The sequence below is a fragment of the Geotrypetes seraphini genome, chromosome 3 (genome assembly GCF_902459505.1).
Source record: "Geotrypetes seraphini chromosome 3, aGeoSer1.1, whole genome shotgun sequence".
Taxonomy (NCBI): domain Eukaryota; kingdom Metazoa; phylum Chordata; class Amphibia; order Gymnophiona; family Dermophiidae; genus Geotrypetes; species Geotrypetes seraphini.
Window position 1 is genome coordinate 309,971,882 of NC_047086.1, and position 20,248 is coordinate 309,992,129.

At 39.4% G+C, this 20,248-nt stretch overlaps 1 protein-coding gene across 5 annotated transcripts in view; it reads right to left on the minus strand.

Annotated features, from left to right (window-relative positions):
* Nucleotides 1-970: 970 nt before the first annotated feature.
* Nucleotides 971-20,248, minus strand: part of NDUFAF5 (NADH:ubiquinone oxidoreductase complex assembly factor 5) — a 37,657-nt gene continuing 18,379 nt past the window's right edge. For 3 of the 5 annotated variants that reach the window (XM_033939802.1, XM_033939804.1, XM_033939805.1), the window contains 6 exons: nt 15,803-15,842; nt 8,805-9,002; nt 6,441-6,501; nt 1,711-1,794; nt 1,529-1,611; nt 971-1,209 (listed from right to left, as the gene is read on the minus strand). In XM_033939802.1, the coding sequence (XP_033795693.1) occupies nt 1,111-1,209; nt 1,529-1,611; nt 1,711-1,794; nt 6,441-6,501; nt 8,805-9,002; nt 15,803-15,842 (565 nt within the window). In that variant the 3' untranslated portion in view covers nt 971-1,110. The remainder of the gene's footprint in view (nt 1,210-1,528; nt 1,612-1,710; nt 1,795-6,440; nt 6,502-8,804; nt 9,003-15,802; nt 15,843-20,248) is intronic. The other 2 variants (XM_033939800.1, XM_033939803.1) reach the window with 1 other exon arrangement.

The window sequence follows — 20,248 nt, forward strand, 5'->3', positions numbered from 1 at the left end:
GCTCCACTTGCAAGCAGAGAGGGATTCCTATCTTAGCACTGGAGCAAATGCCCTGTGTCCTCAACAGTTCAGGCTACCAGCCTGAGGAGAGCTGAACTTGGACAGCTGGCTGCAAAACTTCTCACACCCAGGTTGCCAGAGAGGTCAGACCAGGAGCCATTCCTAAAGAAGGAGAAAAGGAGATCTTGTTTCTGTAACTGGAGAGAGTGTTAATGAGCCAGATAGGGATGTGTGTACGAGAGAGGAGGAATTTGATTTTAACATGCTTGTCAGATACTGAACAAATGCAATGGGAAGGCGTCCATAATCTAAAGTATTTTAATGTCAATAAGAACTTTGTTTTAAAACTGCTGATAAGCAAAGCTAAGGCATTTGCCAAACATTTCACTTTCAAGCCAGAGACTACTGTAGTGGAAGGGAACTCCTTTTTCCTTAATTAAAGCACAAGTTCAACCGCACTATGTTAAAAGCGTGCTAAGAACTGTTTGTGCCAACCACTGGCTAAAGTGTGCTTAAAGACTACATAAAGAATCCAGAATTATTGGAACTGCTTATAAAGACTCCAGGAAAGAAATGATATTTGTGAAGCTGTATTATGAACTGTGTTTTGCAACAGTTGAAACCGATAAAGTGAATTCTATTTTGTGACTGATTTTATGAACTTGAACTGGCAGGATGTGACATAATAACATCCAGTGTTTGTTTTGCTTGCATGTCCCTGGAATTGGGACTGAATAAAAAAGTTTTATTTTTGAACCTACTGTTTTGGGTTTTATTTTTCAAATTGTGCAATTATCATTTAAACCGCGCGGCTGGGTACAGTGATGAGGATTGAGGCCTGCCTATTGCTGACCTCAACTCCCTGCCACACTATTTATTAGGTATATCCTGATCATCAATGTGGTTTGTGACCCTCCAGGAATGCAGTTTGACACCTCTATCTTATGGAGATAAGTTCTCTTAAAAATTACCATCAAACATTAGCTTTTTTTTTGTTCAAGAACAATTTATTGTATCAAAATATTTAAAACCACAGAATACATACAATATATATAATAATACATAAGCAAGTCTGATTGGTATTAATTTGTATTAAATAAAAAATTAGTTTTATGTGTTTCCTTTCCTTTTTGCTTCAGGCACGAATTCATTCACTTTGCCTAGATCTCCGAAGGACACTGTTGCAGATCCTCTCTTAGCAGGTTTTGCCTAAAAGAAAAAATAAAACCCCAAAAATAGAGATACTGTGTTTGTTCAAACAAACAAAAAAAAATTCATCTAACAATTAGAGGAGCCAAAACATCCTCCCAAAATGGCAAAGGGCTCCTTTTACTAAGGTGCACTAGCATTTTTAGCACACACACAAGATTAGCACACGCTAACCGAAAAATTACCGCCTGCTTAAAAGGAGGCGGTAGCGGCTAACACGCAGCATTTTAGCGCGCGCTAAAACCGCTAGCGCACCTTTGTAAAAGGAGCCCCAAAACTCTAAGCAGGCTGATTCACAGCATACTGGTATCAATGTTACCTGAGAATCATGGGGTTTCCAGCCAATTATGTAATAGATTTGAAATGTTGCAGGTACCGAGCCATCACCGTTTCCATAAATTTCTATTTAAAAAGATGACAATTCCATAAATGGGAAAGAAGGCTACAAAAGTAAAACAATAATTTACTGCTGAATATGGCCTGTTTATAAAGGCATTTTACCTTGATATATGGCTGCAGCAGCTACCATTGTGTCTCTATGTAGTAAAGGTTTTCTATTCCAACAGCAGTTACTCTCTCCCATACCTGAAAGTAATTTTATGACTTTAAAACTAGATTTACACATTTTTTTTTTTTAACATTACATTACATTAGGGATTTCTATTCTGCCTATACCTTGCAGTTCAAGGCGGATTACAAAAGAGCTGACTGGACATTTCCAGTGATCAAATTATGGAAATTGTTCTTTGATTAACCAGATATCTCTCAGACATGTACACTAGGGATGCGTATATGCCTTTCAGTCCCCCATGGCAAATGCACCAAAGCACATTCAATTCCTAGACTATGGGCTTTGGTGCCATTTGCTATGGGAGAATCGCTACTGTGGCTTTGTAAAAGGGTGTCCTTCATAATTGAATATTAATGTGTACTAGACTGAAATGGCACACATTAAAACAAAGGTTCTCAACCTTTTTTCAGTCAAGACATGGCTGATGGACAATGCTCACATATGTGACACACTGCACACATGTCTTTCTGTCAAGGATTTTGGCAGTTATTAGGCGTTAAAAAGGCAATTCTATAACTAAGCATTTACTGTGCTATGTGCTTACATTCTATAATATACAATTGCAAGGGGGTGTACCTGTGGGAAAAGTATGGGAGAGGTATGGTCAAGGCTACTACTTAAATGCTCAACTTATAGAATACTACTGTATAAGTTATGCATGATATCTGCTGCACTTGGGGGGGGGGGTGCAATTTACACCTGCCATAAATCTGATAACTAGGCTTATCTACATTTAGGTATACCAATGTGGGTTTATGCTAATATTCTATAACAGAATCAGAATGCCTAGATACTGTTATAGAATAGACACTCTCCATGCAGCACTGAGGTGCATAAAGAGGGTGCCTTGTTATATAATTGCTTCCTAGATGAAAGCATGCTCTGAGACCATAACCCCCTACCCACCCCCAACTTCAGACCACAATTAGGACGCTCTCCATGGAATCACCATATAAAAATATTCTCATTCTCATGTCAACATAAATCTCTCCACTACCAGGCATACTCCAAAACAGTACAAAACTTTTAAAAAAACAAAAAATACTCTACCTCCCATCGTACTTGTGCCAAAGCCGACTTAGATGACATGTCATTTATAATAAAGACTGGAGGACCCATCTCATTCAAATAGAAGCAGTTCTGGACAGTTTAAGGACCACTAGGTTGATGGTCAATCAAAAAAAAAAAAATGTTTCCTGGGAAAACAGGTGGTCCAGTTCCTGGGGTATTCAGTGGGGAGAGGTCAAGTGAAATCTCAGTTTCAGAAGGTGGAAGCCATTACCCCGAGGCCTGTACTCCAAACCAAGGAACAAGTGCAAACCTTCCTGAGGCTCTTTGGATACTAAAGGCGATTTATCTCAGAGATTGCTGAGAAGGTTGAATCCCTGACCCGCCTTCTACAGAAGAAAGTCCTGGAAAAAGTTCAGTGGTAGTTGGAATTGTACATAGCATTCCGAACTCTGGTCAACCCAGACTTTAACTGTCCCTTTGTGGTACAAACAGAAGCCTCAGAGGTTGAGCTTAGGGCCATACTGACTCAAGAAGTAAATGGAGAGGAACACCTGATGGCTTCTATTAGCCGCATATTGGTTTTGGAAACTTTCCAGTATTATTTACTGGGCGACACTTTCTGCTGGTCATGGACCATGAACCTCTTCGGTGAATGGTTTGCCACATGGAATTTAATGTACACATCATGAGGTGGTTCTTTGCCTTCAGCTTTGAAGTGCGACATCGGGCCGACCAAGCGCATGCTAATGCTGATTTTTTTTCTCGAGAGGTGGACCCTGACATGGCAGGCGCTCAACCAGGCAGGGTTGAGCTGAGGGGGAGGATATATGAGGTAGTCTAAAGGTTGCTACTATTCTCCCTGCTGGATACTTACTCACAGTTTCAGAGCCATCTAGAGCTACCTTAATATATGTAGCTCCTCCCTAGGGAGAAGTGCCACAGAAGGGGAGGAGCTAAGGAAATAGCTGCCAGGAAGTATAAGAGGCAGGGCCAGAACTGGGTGAGAGAGGCCCCAAGGGAGAAGAGGGAAAAAGTGATCCAAATATAAGCCTTGACTACATCCACTAGACTTCCTGAGTAGCTGAGGTAAGCCAACTACTTTTGCTGAGTACTTCTGAACCATGTTCTGGATTCTGGCTAGGGGCAGGCCAGGTTACCTGACTGAGAAAGGTAGTTGCCACCTGTGTTTGGGGTATGGCAGCCACTGGCCATGAACGGTATCTTGGGCCCTGTAAAACACAGACCCATTTAAAGACTTTTGCCTTTGAACTAAGAGACTATTTTTCTTTTCCTGAGCCTGTGAAATAACAGGGCTCAACTTTCTGAACTAATAGTTTTTGTTGTACCTTTCATGTATATATCTGACTGTGTGTGCAAAAGCTTAGCCAAAAATCTGCTCAGACTATTACAGGTAGATTTTACAGTTTAACCATAACTGCTAATATTGCCATATTTCAGACAGCCTAGCATGGAAAGTGGTGTTAGCACAGTGTGTGATAAAGAAAGCGTGAGAGCATGCCTTCTAGAATTATTTCTAATAACTTGGACATACACATTCTGTGTTTATCTGTGTACCTTTGTGTCAATGCATGTGTATGTGTATTCTAGTCTGCATCTCTATATGGGGGGTATGGAGAAAGGTATGTGTGTGTATATGTCTCTGACTGTTTCTGTGTCCATGTGAGTGTAGATTTGTCTGTATAGGCTCTGTGTGTGTGACCAGACAAGTAGAGAAGAGGGACGGGGCACTATGAAAGAAGCGGTTGCCCAACTGCAATATTTCAACATGTCAGTTTTTCTATGCAGCAGCTGTTCGAACCCCCTCTCTCACAGAAATACATTGAGGCATTTTCCAAGGACTTAACTTTCCTGAAAACCCATCCAGTCTAGCCCAGACAAGATAATGACAATCCTATGGTACTTAAGACCCCAAAAACATGATGATGATCCTATGATATTCAGGGCTATAGAAGCTCTCCCCAGTTACCTAGCAACTGGTCATGCTTTTGCCTTCATACTCAACTCCATGGCCCCTAAGTGTGTTGAGTACACCTCCATCCTAAAGCTAGCTCTTGTCCCTCTGTTCACAAATCTCATGCCCTCTAAAATTCCAGGGACTGACTTGGAAGAACTACACAGTCCTCTCATCAACAGCTATGGAGCTGTTTGATCATCTGAAACTACATGATATCCTTGTTTCTCTGCCCACTAGATGAATCCTAGCCCAAACTGATGAGGCTCCTGGACATTCTGTTGTATTGCAAAGAGTGATACTCAACAATTGGAGTTCCTTTTTGTTCTTATTTACTATCCCTTTCCTAACAATTGCTAGCATCCTGTTTGCATTTTTTTGCCACAGCCACACTAGGCAGATGATTTAAGCGTAGTGGCTACAATAACACCCAGATCTTTTTCTTGGGTGCTGACTCCTAAAATGGACCCTAGCATCAGGTAACAATGATTTGCATTATTATTCTCAATGTGCATCACTTTATATTTGTCCACATTAAATTTCATCTGTCATCTGGATGCCTAGTTTCCTAAGGTCGTCCTGTAATTTTTCACATGTGTTTTAACAACTCTGATAGTTTTGTGTCATCTGCAAATTTAATCACCTCACTTGTCATTCCAAGTCCCAGATAATTTATAAATATGTTAAATAGCACTGGTCCCCATATAGAAAGCTACGACACTCCACCATTTACCTTCTTCTGTTGAAAAAAATATCCATTTAATCCTACTCTCTGTTTTCTGTCCAATAACTAATTCCTAATCCTAAAAAAGGACATTGCCATGACTTTTTAATTTTCTCAGGAGTTTCTCAAAAGGAACATTTTCAAAAGTTTTCTGAAAATCTAGTTACACTACATCAATTAGCTAACCTTTATCCACATGTTTATTCATGCCTTCAAATGAAAAAATTAGTGAGCTAATACCTCCCTTGCCTAAACCTATGCTGACTGTCCCATTAAACCATTATTATCTACAGTATGTATTCTGTAATTTTATTATTTATAATAGTTTCCACTATTTTGCCCGCACAAAAATATTGGTGTTATATAGCCACTCTCCAATCTTCAGGTACTATACTGATTTTAATAACAGGTTACAGATCACTAAGAGCATCATCATTAATATACTCAGCCAGTTGGACATTATAAAGGTGCTTCATTAATTTAAGAGAGACCCTAGCATATCTTGCCTCCAACACAAACTCATGTAGCTGATTTCTCCAATAAGCTGGGGGACTCAGAAGATGTCTAAGATTGCAGGATGTATTTCCATGCAAGGAGACTCTTTTAAAGCTGAGCTGCTTGGGTGGCCAGTTAAGGTTGACAGGTGTGTAGAGGGAATCTGAAACTGGGTAGGTGAAAATGAGGCTAATAGGGGATGAAGGGGACATTGTGAATGGTGCATAAAGTTGGAAAGGGGAGAGGAATGAAGTGTAAGGGAAGAAGGAGAAAAGACTAGGAGTGAACAAACATACAAAACATCAATACATATACACACACCGTAAGTGGTCTTTGGAAGTTTTATGCATTCCAAAATCTATACCTTTCTAAGTTTGAGAGAGAATATATTATGTCTGCACTACAGTAACATTTTCAACATCCTATCTGGATATTTATGAGAAGCACTGAGCACTTGCCTTTCAAATCTTCCATAACTTCAAACATTCCTGGATAATTTACCTGAATTTCATCTGTATCCTAAAAACATGAAACTGTATCATCAATGACATAACTTCACTATTACAACACTAAACATGCATACATAGTCAAGTAGATATTCAGCTGATAGAAGTGAGCATTTTTTCAGCTACCTGTAGCTTATTCCCAGATATTCAAAGCTTGGCTCTCTCTTATACAGTCGGCTCTCTCTTATGTGGCTAGGTGTGATTTTCAGCACATAACCATCTAAGTAATACTGCATAAATATTAGACTGTTATTTATGCAGTCCAATTTGGCTGCTTATCTTAGGTGGTTAAGGGCAGATTCTCAGCATTTAACTGCATTAAGGGTTCCTTTTACTAAGCTGCGATAGCGTTTTTAGCGCACGCATTTTAGCGCATGCTAAACCCGCGCTACAGGACTAGAATTAACACCCTAGCGCGTGGCATTCTAGCGTGTGCCATTCTGCGCGTTAATGCCCTAACGCAGCTTAGTAAAAGGAGCCCTAAGTGCTGACTCCACCCCCAAATTGCCCACAAAACAGCTGGCTTTCAGTTTAGCCGTCTGTGCTGATATTCAGCAGGACAAAACGATTAAATGCCACCGAATATCAGCTGATAGTCCTGCAAAGGTGATTTTAGCAGTCAGGAGCTTCTGGCAATTTCAAACACTTTACATATTGACCCCAATATTTACATGTGAATTTATTGGAAATTAATCTCTCCTTATTTTAAACAACTTGTGAATTAATAAGGAAAGTCGTACCAAGGATGTGTACATAGTTAAATACAATCTGGTCAACATTCAAAGTGATATAAGTGGGCAGGAGAGGCACTAACTGGTCTTTTCAATAATTTTATGAAGATTTGAATGAGACCATATGCATTTTTGAAGATTTTAATTGAGTCTTTTGAAACAGCCTTTGGCGAAACACATCAGGACCCAAAAAGTTAGCATACAGATAATAGCACACTTGGATGCCTTAGGTTTACACGACAATGTTTACTCATGGTTCAAAGGATTTCTGGAAATCACACTCTATCAAGTTAAGTTTAAGACTCAACTCTCCTCTGCTATGATGGCAATGGATATCAGTCGGCACCAGTTTAGCTTCTAGTTAGCAGCCAAAGATGTGTATACACCTCCCTGGATTCTGCCCATCTCCCTTCCCTGTGAAATTAGCCCCTTTCTGAACCAACTCCCTCCCCTGCTAAGATTGGCCCCTTCTTCCAAACTCCATCGCTGAGATCTACTTCCTCCCAATCCCCCCATTCACCCATCTCTAGTGATCCAAGTGGGATAACACAGGAAAGAGCAGTTTCCACTTGTTCTTTCCCCCGAGTGGCTCCATCTAGAAAGTGCCACCATGAATTCTAATGATTCCCTCATGGTACAGTACTACCACTACTAGGCTGCCACATGGATGTACAACCTCTAGCAGTAGTACCATCAGACTTCCACTAGAGTTCATGAAGCAGCCTTTTAGATGGAGCTGATAGGGTCAGGAATGAGTGGAGCAGACTGCTCCTTCTTGTGCTACTCCACTTGGACTACCATGAATGATAAAGTAGGGAAAATTATGGATCTACTTACTACCCATATTCAGCCAGCAACTGCATAAGTTTGGGCAGCAAACAGCAGTCCAGTCAGACCCAGATATTCAATGCCACTGCTCACCCATGGCCTGGCATTGAATATCTGGGTCTAACTTAGCCAGCAATGGTCAGTGTTTTAAAAAATGCTGAATGTCACTGGCTGAATACTGATTGAAATTTAGATTAACCGAGTAATCTGCTAAATGGGGAGAGGTTTAAGAAAAAGAACAATCAGGATGGTGAAAAATTAGAGAAGAAAATATATGTAAATAAAAGAAATACATAGGTAGATAAAAGAAAAATACAGAATACTGAAGAAAAGTAAGCTCCGTCTTGAATCTGCTAATTGGCTTCCGTCTTCTCTCATGTTTGTGAGGTAGGAGATAATAGTTTGTTTTGCCAAGACAAAAACACAAAAAGAATAGGAATGTGTGTGTCTAGCTTGATCTGTCTTTTCTCATCTTTCTTGTTTGCCACATTCCTTAGTCCTCTTCTTTCTTTATCAAACATGATGGTAAATAGATCTAAGGTTAAGTGTAGCACTCTATTGGGAAGAAAGTCTGTATATGGCATAAGGATATTACATTTCAACTAAATAAAATTTATTCTGAGGAAAATTTTCCTCAACACAGATTCCATCAGTTTATGATGGTATTTTATACTTAAGAAGTAAAATTAACAATATTATCTATCTTTGTACATATGCACACACAAAGATGGTTTGAAATCATTATTTTTGGGATTACCACAGTCAGCATATTAAATCCAGCTCTACCCAGAAGATTTCCCAGATCGGTGACAGCAGTGAAGGGAGATACATGTGGTGAAAATCCTCCTTCTCGCTCCTGTTCTGCTAGTTGTAAAGAGCAGCGAAGCTCATAAAGAGTTTCGCCTCCCAACATGGCACCTATAAATACTCCATCTGGCTTAAGGATATGGTAAATCTGTAAAACAATAAATCAGTCAACAGACATTTATGAATTTTAAATATGCACTTGTTAATAATAACAACAGTTTATATACCGCAGGACCGTGAAGTTTATGCGGTTTACAATGATTAGAAATGTTAAAGATTGAATGGAATAAACAAAGTACAGACTTAGTGATTGATAGTTCTAGCGATCATTTGTTGAGGACTATGATTGTATAGGTTGGTTTCCCAAGTATTTAAGGAACAAATGTGTTTTTAGGCGTTTCCTGAATTCCCCATAGGTAGTAGGCACGAGCAATTGTTCAAGGTCTTTACCCCATAATGCTGCTTGATGTGCGAGAAGATGTTGGTGATGACTTTTAAATTTACAACCTCTAGCTGGTGGAGAAACAAAGTTCGGGTGTGAGCTTCGCTTGTGTCTGTTGGTTGTGAAAGAGAAAAGGTCTGTTATATATTTAGGGGCTAAGCCATAAAGCACCTTGAAGCAAAAACAACCAAACTTGAATTTGACACGTGCCTCCATCGGCAGCCAGTGTAAAAGTTGATAGGAAGGTGTCACGTGATCAAACTTCTTCAGTCCACAAAGCAGTCTAACCACTGCATTTTGAACTAGTTGCAATTGCCGCATATACTTCTGGGGGAGTGCCAAGTAGGCGATACTACAATAATCAAGTTGACTCAGTATAAGGGATTGTACCAGAATTCAAAATGATGGGACATCGAAGTAAGCTCTGATGGACCGAAGCTTCCAGAGGGTGAGAAAGATTTTTCTGATCAAGGAGTCTACTTGGTCTTTCATGGTCAGGTTCTGGTCCAGTGTTACTCCCAATATCTTCATAGTGGTTTGAATGGGATAACTAAGGTTATTAATGCACATTGGTGCTTTAGTGTCAAGCGGGTATGGCGATGCTATGAAAAATTTTGTTTTCTCTGAGTTTAGTTTTAGTCTGAATTCAGTCATCCATTGCTCCATCTGATTTAGTATTTCTGTTGTTAAATGTACTTTGAAATTGCATATCCTATGAATTCTAGTCCCTGTTATTCATGTAAAATCAATAAGGCAGGTTTTCATGACACAAATGAAATACAGTACAATGGATTCCAAAGGGGACCCTTTGGTAAATATCAAAAGGGACCCAACAGACAATATGAGCAGTTCAAAATAAAATATGGTATAGTCCAAGAGGGTCCCAACATGATCCAAGTTTCAGCAATTATATCCTTCCGTAGGGGTCCCAGGAAAGATAAAAGATACAAAATGTATATGTACTAAAAATATAGCATGAACAAGAATTACATGAAATAAAACTTGCATAAACAAGATGAAGGTGAACAGTGCAGCATAATGATGCTAAGAAAGTGAATGAATGGGTGAGTGGCAGCAAAGGGAACAAGTGACGTGAGAATGCAGAGAGGACAACAAACAATAGTGAATTATATTATCAAACACAAACCATGAAAAGGAACCTCAAAGAGTACAATATACAGTGATATGAGTGTAAAAAAGCAACATAATTGTGACTAAATACTGAGAAGAAACATCAAAATGTATAGTATGTAGTGATAAAGGTTAAACGTGCAGCATAGATGTCAATAATCGAGCACACATACCTTCACAAAGGCACCAATAAAAGTATATTAATTCAGAAAAAAAATAGCAAAAGCTAGTCTATTAAAAAATATAGGAAAGGATCAATTTAATAAGTAAAATGAAAAGACCCATGAAATACACCCTTATATACAAAACCATGCTTACTTAAATGGTCTGAGAGAAAGAACCCCTACTGTGTACATTCTCCATTGGTAAAAAAAAAAAAAAAAAAGTGAGCCAGCATAGAATAAAATGCACATTTTTCAGAAGTATTATAAAAACAAACCTGAGAACTAGCTTGCTAAAAAGCCACATACCAAAAAGGAGAAAAGACCATCACACATACTATTGAAGCATATGGTGATAGTGTACTGAAGGTAAAAACCCAAGCTTCAGGGTGAAAAAGCATATTAGAGTCAAAAAGCAACTATAATATGTCTGAAACCAAACACATGGGAAAAAAATGAATGGCTACACAGGCAGAAGATCTATAGGAGCTCCTGCTGTGACTCCAGTTAATTTATGTAATGTGAATATGACAAATTAAGCCATGAAATACAATAAGATGGCGGATTGTGTATAAAACCACAGATGGAGAGGGGGAGGGGGACCACAGACGATTGAATGAGGAAGAGCAAAAATTTATTTTTAAGTTGGATACAGTTGAACCCCGGGGGTTGAACAATATGATTGAGTGGAATTCTTTGGTTATAATCTGTTTCTCGAGTGGAGCCAATAGGCTGCGAGGGGGGTGGTTACTAAATAACAGGTGAAGGTATCTTTTGCTCTTTAAACTTTTGGAGTCGGATGACGGCGGCGTACCTCGGTAAGCTATTTCATAGGTAGACTGTTCGTATAAACGTATTAAGTATGATGTAGGGAGGGGGGTCGGTCACAATTGTATGTTATAGCTTCGTCTCTATATTTTACAGGGAGACCCTTGAGAAGCACGTTATATGTGCGAAACATGTCGGGTCTGGCTCCCCTGGTTAGGCTGAGATAAGTATTATCTAATTATGGAAATTACCAACAAGAAATGAAGGTTGATAATCAAGTTTTATTGATAAAATTAAAAAAGATTGTTAGAAGAATTACATACACACAGTAAAATAGTGAAGACAGCCAATGATGAAGCACCACACGTTGCTTCCCGCGATTTAAACTAAAGTTTGTGCGGTGGAGTGGTGGGGCTGAGGTGTTTTCTCTATAAATTATATGAATACAAGCACCAAGGTGATATCCAGTCGATTTATAAGAGTTGATGAAATACAATAAGACACTTACAAGGGTAGCGACTAATGCCATCGCGCTTCAAAAGCAAATTTGAAAACATGGTGGATACAGTCTCAACTCTTTGCAACTACGAAAAGCTTATGTCATCTTACGTCAACATGGATCCAAACAATGCCATTAAAGATTTAAATTTACTAAGTGACACTCAGTTGTATGAAGCAAGCATATGTTGCACTCTGCACATTAAAAATAATTTTTTTAAAAAGAAGGAAAGATTATATCTGTCAACATACTGTAGAAAACAAACTATTTTAAAAAAAATATCTTTATTCATTTTTAAGCCATACATAAGTGCAACATAGTATACAATCATATTACACTATAAAAGCACTTAAAATCAATCAAATTGTAATCTATGAAAATAGATATATCACCCCATACTCATATAAAAAAATTGCACTCAAATTAAAGAATTAAAAATATTTTACAACCCTCCCACCCACCCATCCTGGACGTGTATTGAGCCAAAGGGCAAAAATCAACAATCACTCTTTGCAAAAATTTTGTCAATGGCTCCCAAATCTTCAGAAACTTTTTGTAATGTCCCTGTTGTATAGCCATAATACGTTCCATTTTAAAAACGTGACACAGAGACTCCCACCAAAAGGTATAGTTCAATCTATCCCAGTTTTTCCAATTCCTTAAAATAAGCTGTAGTTTATTAATATGAGATGACATTTGGCTTTTAGCTCTCATCAAAGTGCCAAATAGCACAGTGTCATATGTTAGTGCCACTGGATTTTCCATTACTTTGTTTACCTGATCCCAAATGGATCTCCAAAATTGAAGTATCAAGGGACAATAATATAATAAATGATCCAATGTCCCAGGTTCAAGATGGCAGTGCCAGCATCTATTAGAATTGGAACTATCTAATTAGAAAACAAACTATTTAAAAATTAACCACAACTAAAGACAGGGGCCAAGAGCGATGTGCCGCAATAGAGTCCCAAATGAACACAAAATAACAATGAACTTCTGCACAAAATAATAATATATGGCACACTGCAGATAGGGATGTGATGCATCTACTCCAATAGTATCCATTAGAGCAATGATTTCACAAGTCAAACCTTGAATTGACACCAAGATAGTAAACGGAAAGGATATTGAACTCAATTAAACCTAAGTGCTAAAATCAAATACGTGAAACAAAATAAAAATAAGAGTAGAACTAAAAATACTACTGAAAACCAGACTAACCACCCCCCCCCCCCCCCCCCCACAAAGTGCAAGGAAAAACCAAGATAAAAAGAACAAGCAAAAAAGAAGATAGGATAAAAACATAAAACACACTTAAAAAGCATACAGGGCCTCTTCTATTAAACCTGCGCTAGCAGTTTGTAGTGCGATGAACCATGCTGAATGGCCCGCGCTGCTCCCAATGCTCATAGAGTTCCTATGAGCTTCGGGAGCAGCGTGGGCCATTCAGCGCGACTCTGCGCTAAAACTGCTAGCGCAGTTTGATAGAAGAGGCCCTTTATCTTTTTAAAAAAAAAAACTACCCAAATAATATAAAATGCAAGTTTGTATCTATACGTTATTGACATTTTATGCTGCCCTTTTAACACTCATATCACCGAATACTGTACCTTTTTTGAGGTTTCTTCTCAGTATATTTTCAACAATTATGTTACTTTTATTACACTCATCACTGTATACACTTTCCCTCCGTATTCGTGGGGGATGCGGGCGACCATAGGCGCGAATACGGAAAAAAACGCAAATAGACTTTTTATATGTTATTCATGCTTTTAGATAATGCTGGTCATTTTTAATATTGAAACCACGAAATAACAGCAATTTCAGGGCTTGGGGCAGGCAAGCAGCAATTCCCAACGATTCCCAGCGATTCTCAAAGAATTAAGGGCTTGGAACAGGCAAGAAGCGATTCCCAACGATTCAAAGAGAATTTAGGGCTAATAGCAGGCAAGCAGCGATTCCCAGCAATTTTCTCCATGCATGCTGGGAAGAAGCCTTTCTCTCTATGGATGCTGGGAAGCAGCGTTTTTCTCAGTGCACACTGGGAAGCAGCGATTTTGTGGGAGAAAGCATGGAAGCAGTGATTTTCAGAGTGAATGGTAAGCGATAAACTTTTTTTTATCAGTACAGTAAAAGGAAAAGAACTTTAATGATGATGTAATTTTTGGAGACGGAGTCAGCAGCCAAAAAATCGTGAATAAGCGAATCTGCAGATACGGAAACTGCGGATATGGAGGGAGAAGTGTACTGTTACCCTTTGAGGTTCCTTTTCATAGTTATGCATTTGTCTTCTATGCATTCTCACTCACATCAATTTGTTCTCTTTGCTGCCACTTATCCAGCATTGTTTATACATGCTTTACTTGCTCACATCATTCACTTTCTTAGCTCATCTTGTTTATGCAAGTTATACTTCACGTGATTCTTGTTCATGCTACATATTTAGTACTTGTACATTTTGCACTTTAGATATGTATATTTTGTATCTTTCCTAAGGACGCACTTCACAGGTCATATGGCCTGATGGGCCACACGCGGGTCAGAGCGGACCGCTGGGGCGCGATGGACCTCTGGTCTGACCCAGTGGAGGCAACTTCTTAGTTCTTATGACCCCTGAGAAAGGCATAAAATTGCTGAAAACTCAGACTGTATATGTCCTACCTCCACATTTGCTGGTTTCACCATTTCGGTTTATTCGCGGTTTTTTCGTTTGCAGGCTCCGCACCCCAAAATTACATCAGAGAAAATTGCTGGGAGCAGCATTGTACAGAGAAAATCGCTGATCTTTCTTCAAAGGAACAGGTCAGTTATTCGCGGTTTAATTATATTCACCAGGATTTTGTAATAGAAAACCGCGAACAACATACGAAAAGTTATTCGCAGTTTTTCTGTATTCGCTGACTTGTTATTCCCCTATCACCGCGAATGCGGAGGGGGAAGTGTATTCGGTCCCTCTTGGAATATACTATATTGGTCTTTTGAACTGCTCATATTGGGGTCCTTTTACTAAGACGTGCTAGTGCACTACCATGTCCATTATATCCTATGGATGCGTTAGCGTTTAGCGCACGCTAAAATGGCTAGCGTGCCTTAGTAAAAGGAACCCATTGTTAATCGAGTCCACTTTGGAATTAACCATAGGGTCCCCTCTGGCCTACACCATATTTCATTTGGAACTATAACTAACTTACTTTTGGGACTGCTTATATTGTGAATAAATTTGTCTTCAGCCAGATCATCAGTCACACAGGGTTTGTTTGTTGGTTCCTTGTGTTTTTGCGTTACATATTGGTCTATCTTTCCATTTTTGTTTTTGATACAGTACAATGCCCCATAAATATAATTATGGGCTATGGTAGTTCTTTCCATTATGTTTACTTAGAAATTTAATAGGACCACTTACCTTTCCAGACCAAAGTTATTTATAACATAAAATCCATTATTACAGATAAAGAAAATAATTCCATAAAAATAAAAAGTACAGATCTAGCACACATATTCCAAAGCAAAATTAATCCTTCTACAGCATTACACTAACTAATCTAAGAGCCACTGCAATCTACTTCATATTGCAAGCTGTACATTGAAGGCTTTTTAAAGACGTGAGTTTTTAAAAGAGCCTTAAACCTCTTATAATTAACCTCTGCTCAAAAACAGATTTTTTTTTTTTTAAAGAAAAAACTATTATTGATTTCAAGTTTCAAATCACATTATCCATAACATTAATTTTAATTTCTGTAATTAGCAATTTTTTCTTCTGGAATACCCTTTTGAATAGGCTATAAACTGACTGACCTTATTTGTTCAACAAAAACTCCAAGGAACGTCTACCGTGACCAAGGAAGTGCTGCATATAAACTGTTCACATAAGTCAGTTTATAACGCAGACATAAAAAGGAAATATTGTAATGAGGTTACATTTCACCAAGAGGTGAAATACTTCTTACCTGTCTAAATGCTTTAGGTAGGTCATTCACCCAGTGTAAACTATAAATAAGATGATGAGTGGTTAGCATATTTTTAAATATAATTTCCTAACATATGCATGTAAATATTGCAGGAAATTAATCATACAATTCATGAAAAACACTCATACTACACCTTGAGTATTAACAGAATGCATGGGTTGGCCAGAAGGGTCATGTGCAGTGTGATATGGCAAGGATTTCCCATCCAGTGGAGCTATTTGGGCCCAAATACACTGAATAGGTCCTTTGGGTCTTCACTTCCAGTACAGGAGGACTGCTAACAGGTCAGGTTTTCAAAATATCCCTAATGAATATCCATAAACTAAACACAAAGAGAGCTATGCCTACAAACCATTCATAATTTCATAAATATTTAATCATTTATTATAATAATATATTGCACCATCACATCTTAAAAACATTTTTTCAATATTATCATTTTATACAATACATACATACAATCAACCTCCCCAACGTGAAGCCCACCCAGTCACCCTAATCACTTAAAATTCATGAAATTAAACTAAACTAAACTAAACCTTAGGTTTGTATACCGCATCATCTCCGCAAGCGCAGAGCTCGGCACGGTTTACAGAGGTTAGGAGGAAAAGGAAACTACAAAGATGGATATGGGAGAGGGAATAAGAAGATAGGGAGGGAACAGGGTACTAGAGAACGAGGGGTGATTATATTTTTGAAAAGAGCCAAGTTTTCAGATGTTTACGGAAGGATTGGAAGGGGCTAACATTTCTGAGCGGGGATGGGAGGTTGTTCCAGAGTTCTGTGGTTCTAAAAGGGAGGGATGTTCCAAGTTTTCCCGCGCGGGATATACCTTTTGTAGATGGGAAAGATAGTTTCAGTTTTTGGGAGGATCTAGAGGAGAGTGGGTTAGAGGAATTCCAAAGGAGTGGGATAACGGGGGGTAGGATGCCATGTAGAATCTTGAAGGATAAGCAGGCACATTTGTAGAGGACTCTGGAGTATACTGGGAGCCAGTGAAGCTTGGAGAGGAGAGGGGAGACGTGATCAAACTTGCCCTTTGTGAAAATAAGCTTGGCCGCGGCGTTCTGAATTAGTTGAAGTCTGTGGAGGTTTTTCTTAGTTAGGCATATATAGAGGGAGTTGCAGTAGTCCAGTCTGGAGAGGATGGTGGATTGAACGAGGATGGCGAAATGAGAATGGTGAAAGTAGGATCTTACTTTCCTCAACATATGGAGGCTAAAGAAGCATTTTTTTACCAGGGAGTTGAGGTGATCACTGAAGGAGAGGGAGGAGTCTAGGATGAAGCCTAGGACTTTGCTTGAAAACTCGAGCTGGAGAGTGGGGCCGGAAGGTAGTGGAATGGAGGAGGGTAAATGGTCTGAAATAGGGCCGAGCCAAAGTAGTTTTGTTTTGGACTCATTTAGTTTCATTTGTACAGATTGGGCCCAGGATTGGAGGTTCGTGATACATGAGGATATGTTTTCAGTGAGGTTAGAGAGGTTCGAGTCGGTCTCAAGGAGGATGAGGATGTCGTCAGCGTAGGAGTAGAGAGTTTCTAGGGGGGATAGATGAAGTAGTTTCAGAGAGGACATGTAGATGTTGAAAAGGATAGGGGAGAGGGGGGAGCCTTGCGGGACTCCACATTTCGGCTTCCAGGGGGGGGATGAGGTACCGTTTGTGTTTACGGTGTAGGAGCGGAAGCGTAGGAATTTCGAGAACCAGTCTAGGACAGTGGAGCTTATGCCTATTTCGGAGAGTTGGAAGATTAGGATGTCGTGGTGAACGACATCGAAGGCTGCGGAGAGGTCGAATTGAAGAAGAACAGCAGATTTGTTACGCGATTGGAGTTGTTGCACTTTAGAGATTAGTGAGGCCAGGAGGGATTCGGTGCTGAAGTTGGGTCTGAAGCCGAATTGGTGGGGTAGGAGGATAGAGAATCTTTCTAGGTAGGAAGAGAGTTGGGTGGATATGATAGATTCTAATAGCTTGGTTAGGAGAGGGATATTTGCTATAGGGCGGTAATTTGATGGAATGGAGGGATCAAGGTCGGCCTTTTTCAGTAAAGGGGACAATGAAATGTGTCCCATGTCGGGGGAGAAAAGGCCCGATGTTAGGGCAGAGTTAATAAGTTCAGTGAGGGAAGCGATGGCCTGTGTAGGGATATTCTCGAATAAGTAGGAGGGGAAAGGGTCCAGCGAGCAGGTACAAGTTTTTAATTTGAGGCAGAGTTTGGAGACTTGTGGTTCGGAGACAAGCTCGAAGGAGGTCCAGGATCTGTCGGCAGGGATGGGAGTGGATACAGGTGAGGTAGGGTTGAGATCAATAGAGGTCAAGGAATTATAGGAGACTGTGGGGGGGAAGGAGCATCTTAGGGTGGTAACCTTTTCGTTAAAGAAATTTGCAAGGGCATCGGCTGATAGAGATGGTGGGAGCAAAGATAGGTCATTTTTTTTTGTAGTTAGTGAGCGCCAGATGTTGAACAGCGCACTGGTCTGGTTGTTGGATCTCGAAATCTTATCTCCGAAGAAGTTTTTCCTGGCTTTTTTTAATGTTGAATTGTAAAATTTAATATTAGCTCTCCAGGTCCGTCTATCTGAGGGAGATTTAGATTTTTTCCATTTGCGCTCCAGAGCGCGACATTTCTGTTTCAATTCTCTATGGAAAGGTAGGTACCAGGGAGCCTTTCTATCAATAAAGTGCTGATTTAAAATATGCAGTCTTCTTCACTGTGCCAATTCTCAATTGCTTTGCTCTTCAATCAGTTGTTCATAATATCTCCTCTATTCTTGTCACATCAGTCCAGCCTGATCATTGGAGACCCTAAGGCACATCAGGAGCTTAAGACTGAAGCAGGCTCCATTTCTTCACAATCACTCAATCATTACAATACAGAGGGCTCCTTTTACTGTAGGTAGATTTATGGGTATAACTAATTAGTGCAACATAAACAAGTCACATGCACATCTCATTTCTAGGATTTCCCATAACTACACCCACAGATTTGGATTTTTGCCAACTTATACGACTACAGAGACCAAAGCCATATGAAAGATTTTATTAACGATATAAAAATATAATTCACAAGCCAGCAGTAAATAATAACTAATTATTGTTCACAATATATCTGAATACATACATATTTCAGCACATTATTACAAAGTAATCACTAAGTAAATCAGTAAATATGACTAATTCTTACACACTAGGTATAATTCCTTATAAAACTAAGTCCTGATAATAGCAGCAATCTATTATAGCTTATCAGCAAGGGGACTTAACATTCCTATCCATAACCAATACAATTCTATCTAGCCCAGCTGAAAGAAGAGATAATTCCTTTTCTCACCCTTTAGATTATGCCTCAGCAGATCCGGGAGATGGAATTCTTCAGTTTTCCTCAGCTTAGCAGATGATAAAACTTCTTTGGGTCAGATAAGTTCGTTTGTCACTAGAGCAGCTGTACTATATGTCTGCCAGAGTTCCTTCTGCGATAGAAACCAGATCTATTTAAAAGACAGTTCTGCATCTTCACTCTCATCCGAGAGCAGGTCACAAAAGGTAACTTTATCAGTTCTTATTGTTGCGGTGTGTGTGCGCAGAAAAACCTAAGTTTAGATCCGAGCTCCCTCACATCCAAATATAGTCTAATTCTCCTTAGACCTTTCTCTTTAGGTCGTGTCAGATGACCCTCCAGGACCAATCCAAGCAGAAAAGCAAGAATGAATAGCCTTTTCTTGTGCAGAGGCCTTGGAAGTTGATAAGCACAGAAATACAGATCATAGCATAGTTCATAACTCCTCCAGGTTCACAGGAGCTGGGCATGTATGAATAGGCAGATGTCCTTGACTGGAAACACACAGTTCTTGTAAACACATCCAGAATGCATCAGGCAGCAAAGATGGTTCCTGCAGAAGATGGTTCAGGCTTTCTTGACATGAGTGAGGCCAGCCTTAGGTGTGAGGAAGGAACCACTCCTACATTACTAAGATGCGCTAGCTTTGTTAGCGCACGCAGGAAATTACTGCGCACTACGCTTCTAGAACTAACGCCAGCTCAATGCTGGCGTTAAGGTCTAGCATACGTGACAATGTACCATGCACTATTCCACACATTAAAGCCCTAACGCGGCTTAGTAAAAGGAGCCCATAATACCAATATTGCACTAACCCACAAACCTTACAATATGTTCAAAATGACTCAAAATAAACCTCTATATATTACATTCAAAAAAAAATATAATCATACCTGACACTTCATTACATTCTTTTTACTAGTAGCAAACAGGAACGAGAAATCCAAACCAGGACTTTTCTCCAGCTCAACCAAAGGTCGAACTCAATTTCTCTCTCTACTAACTCATTTCCTATCCCTCTTTATAATCCACTTACACCTGCCCCTAATTAAAGCAAATACCACTAATCCTCTTTGTTTAACCCAAAAGGC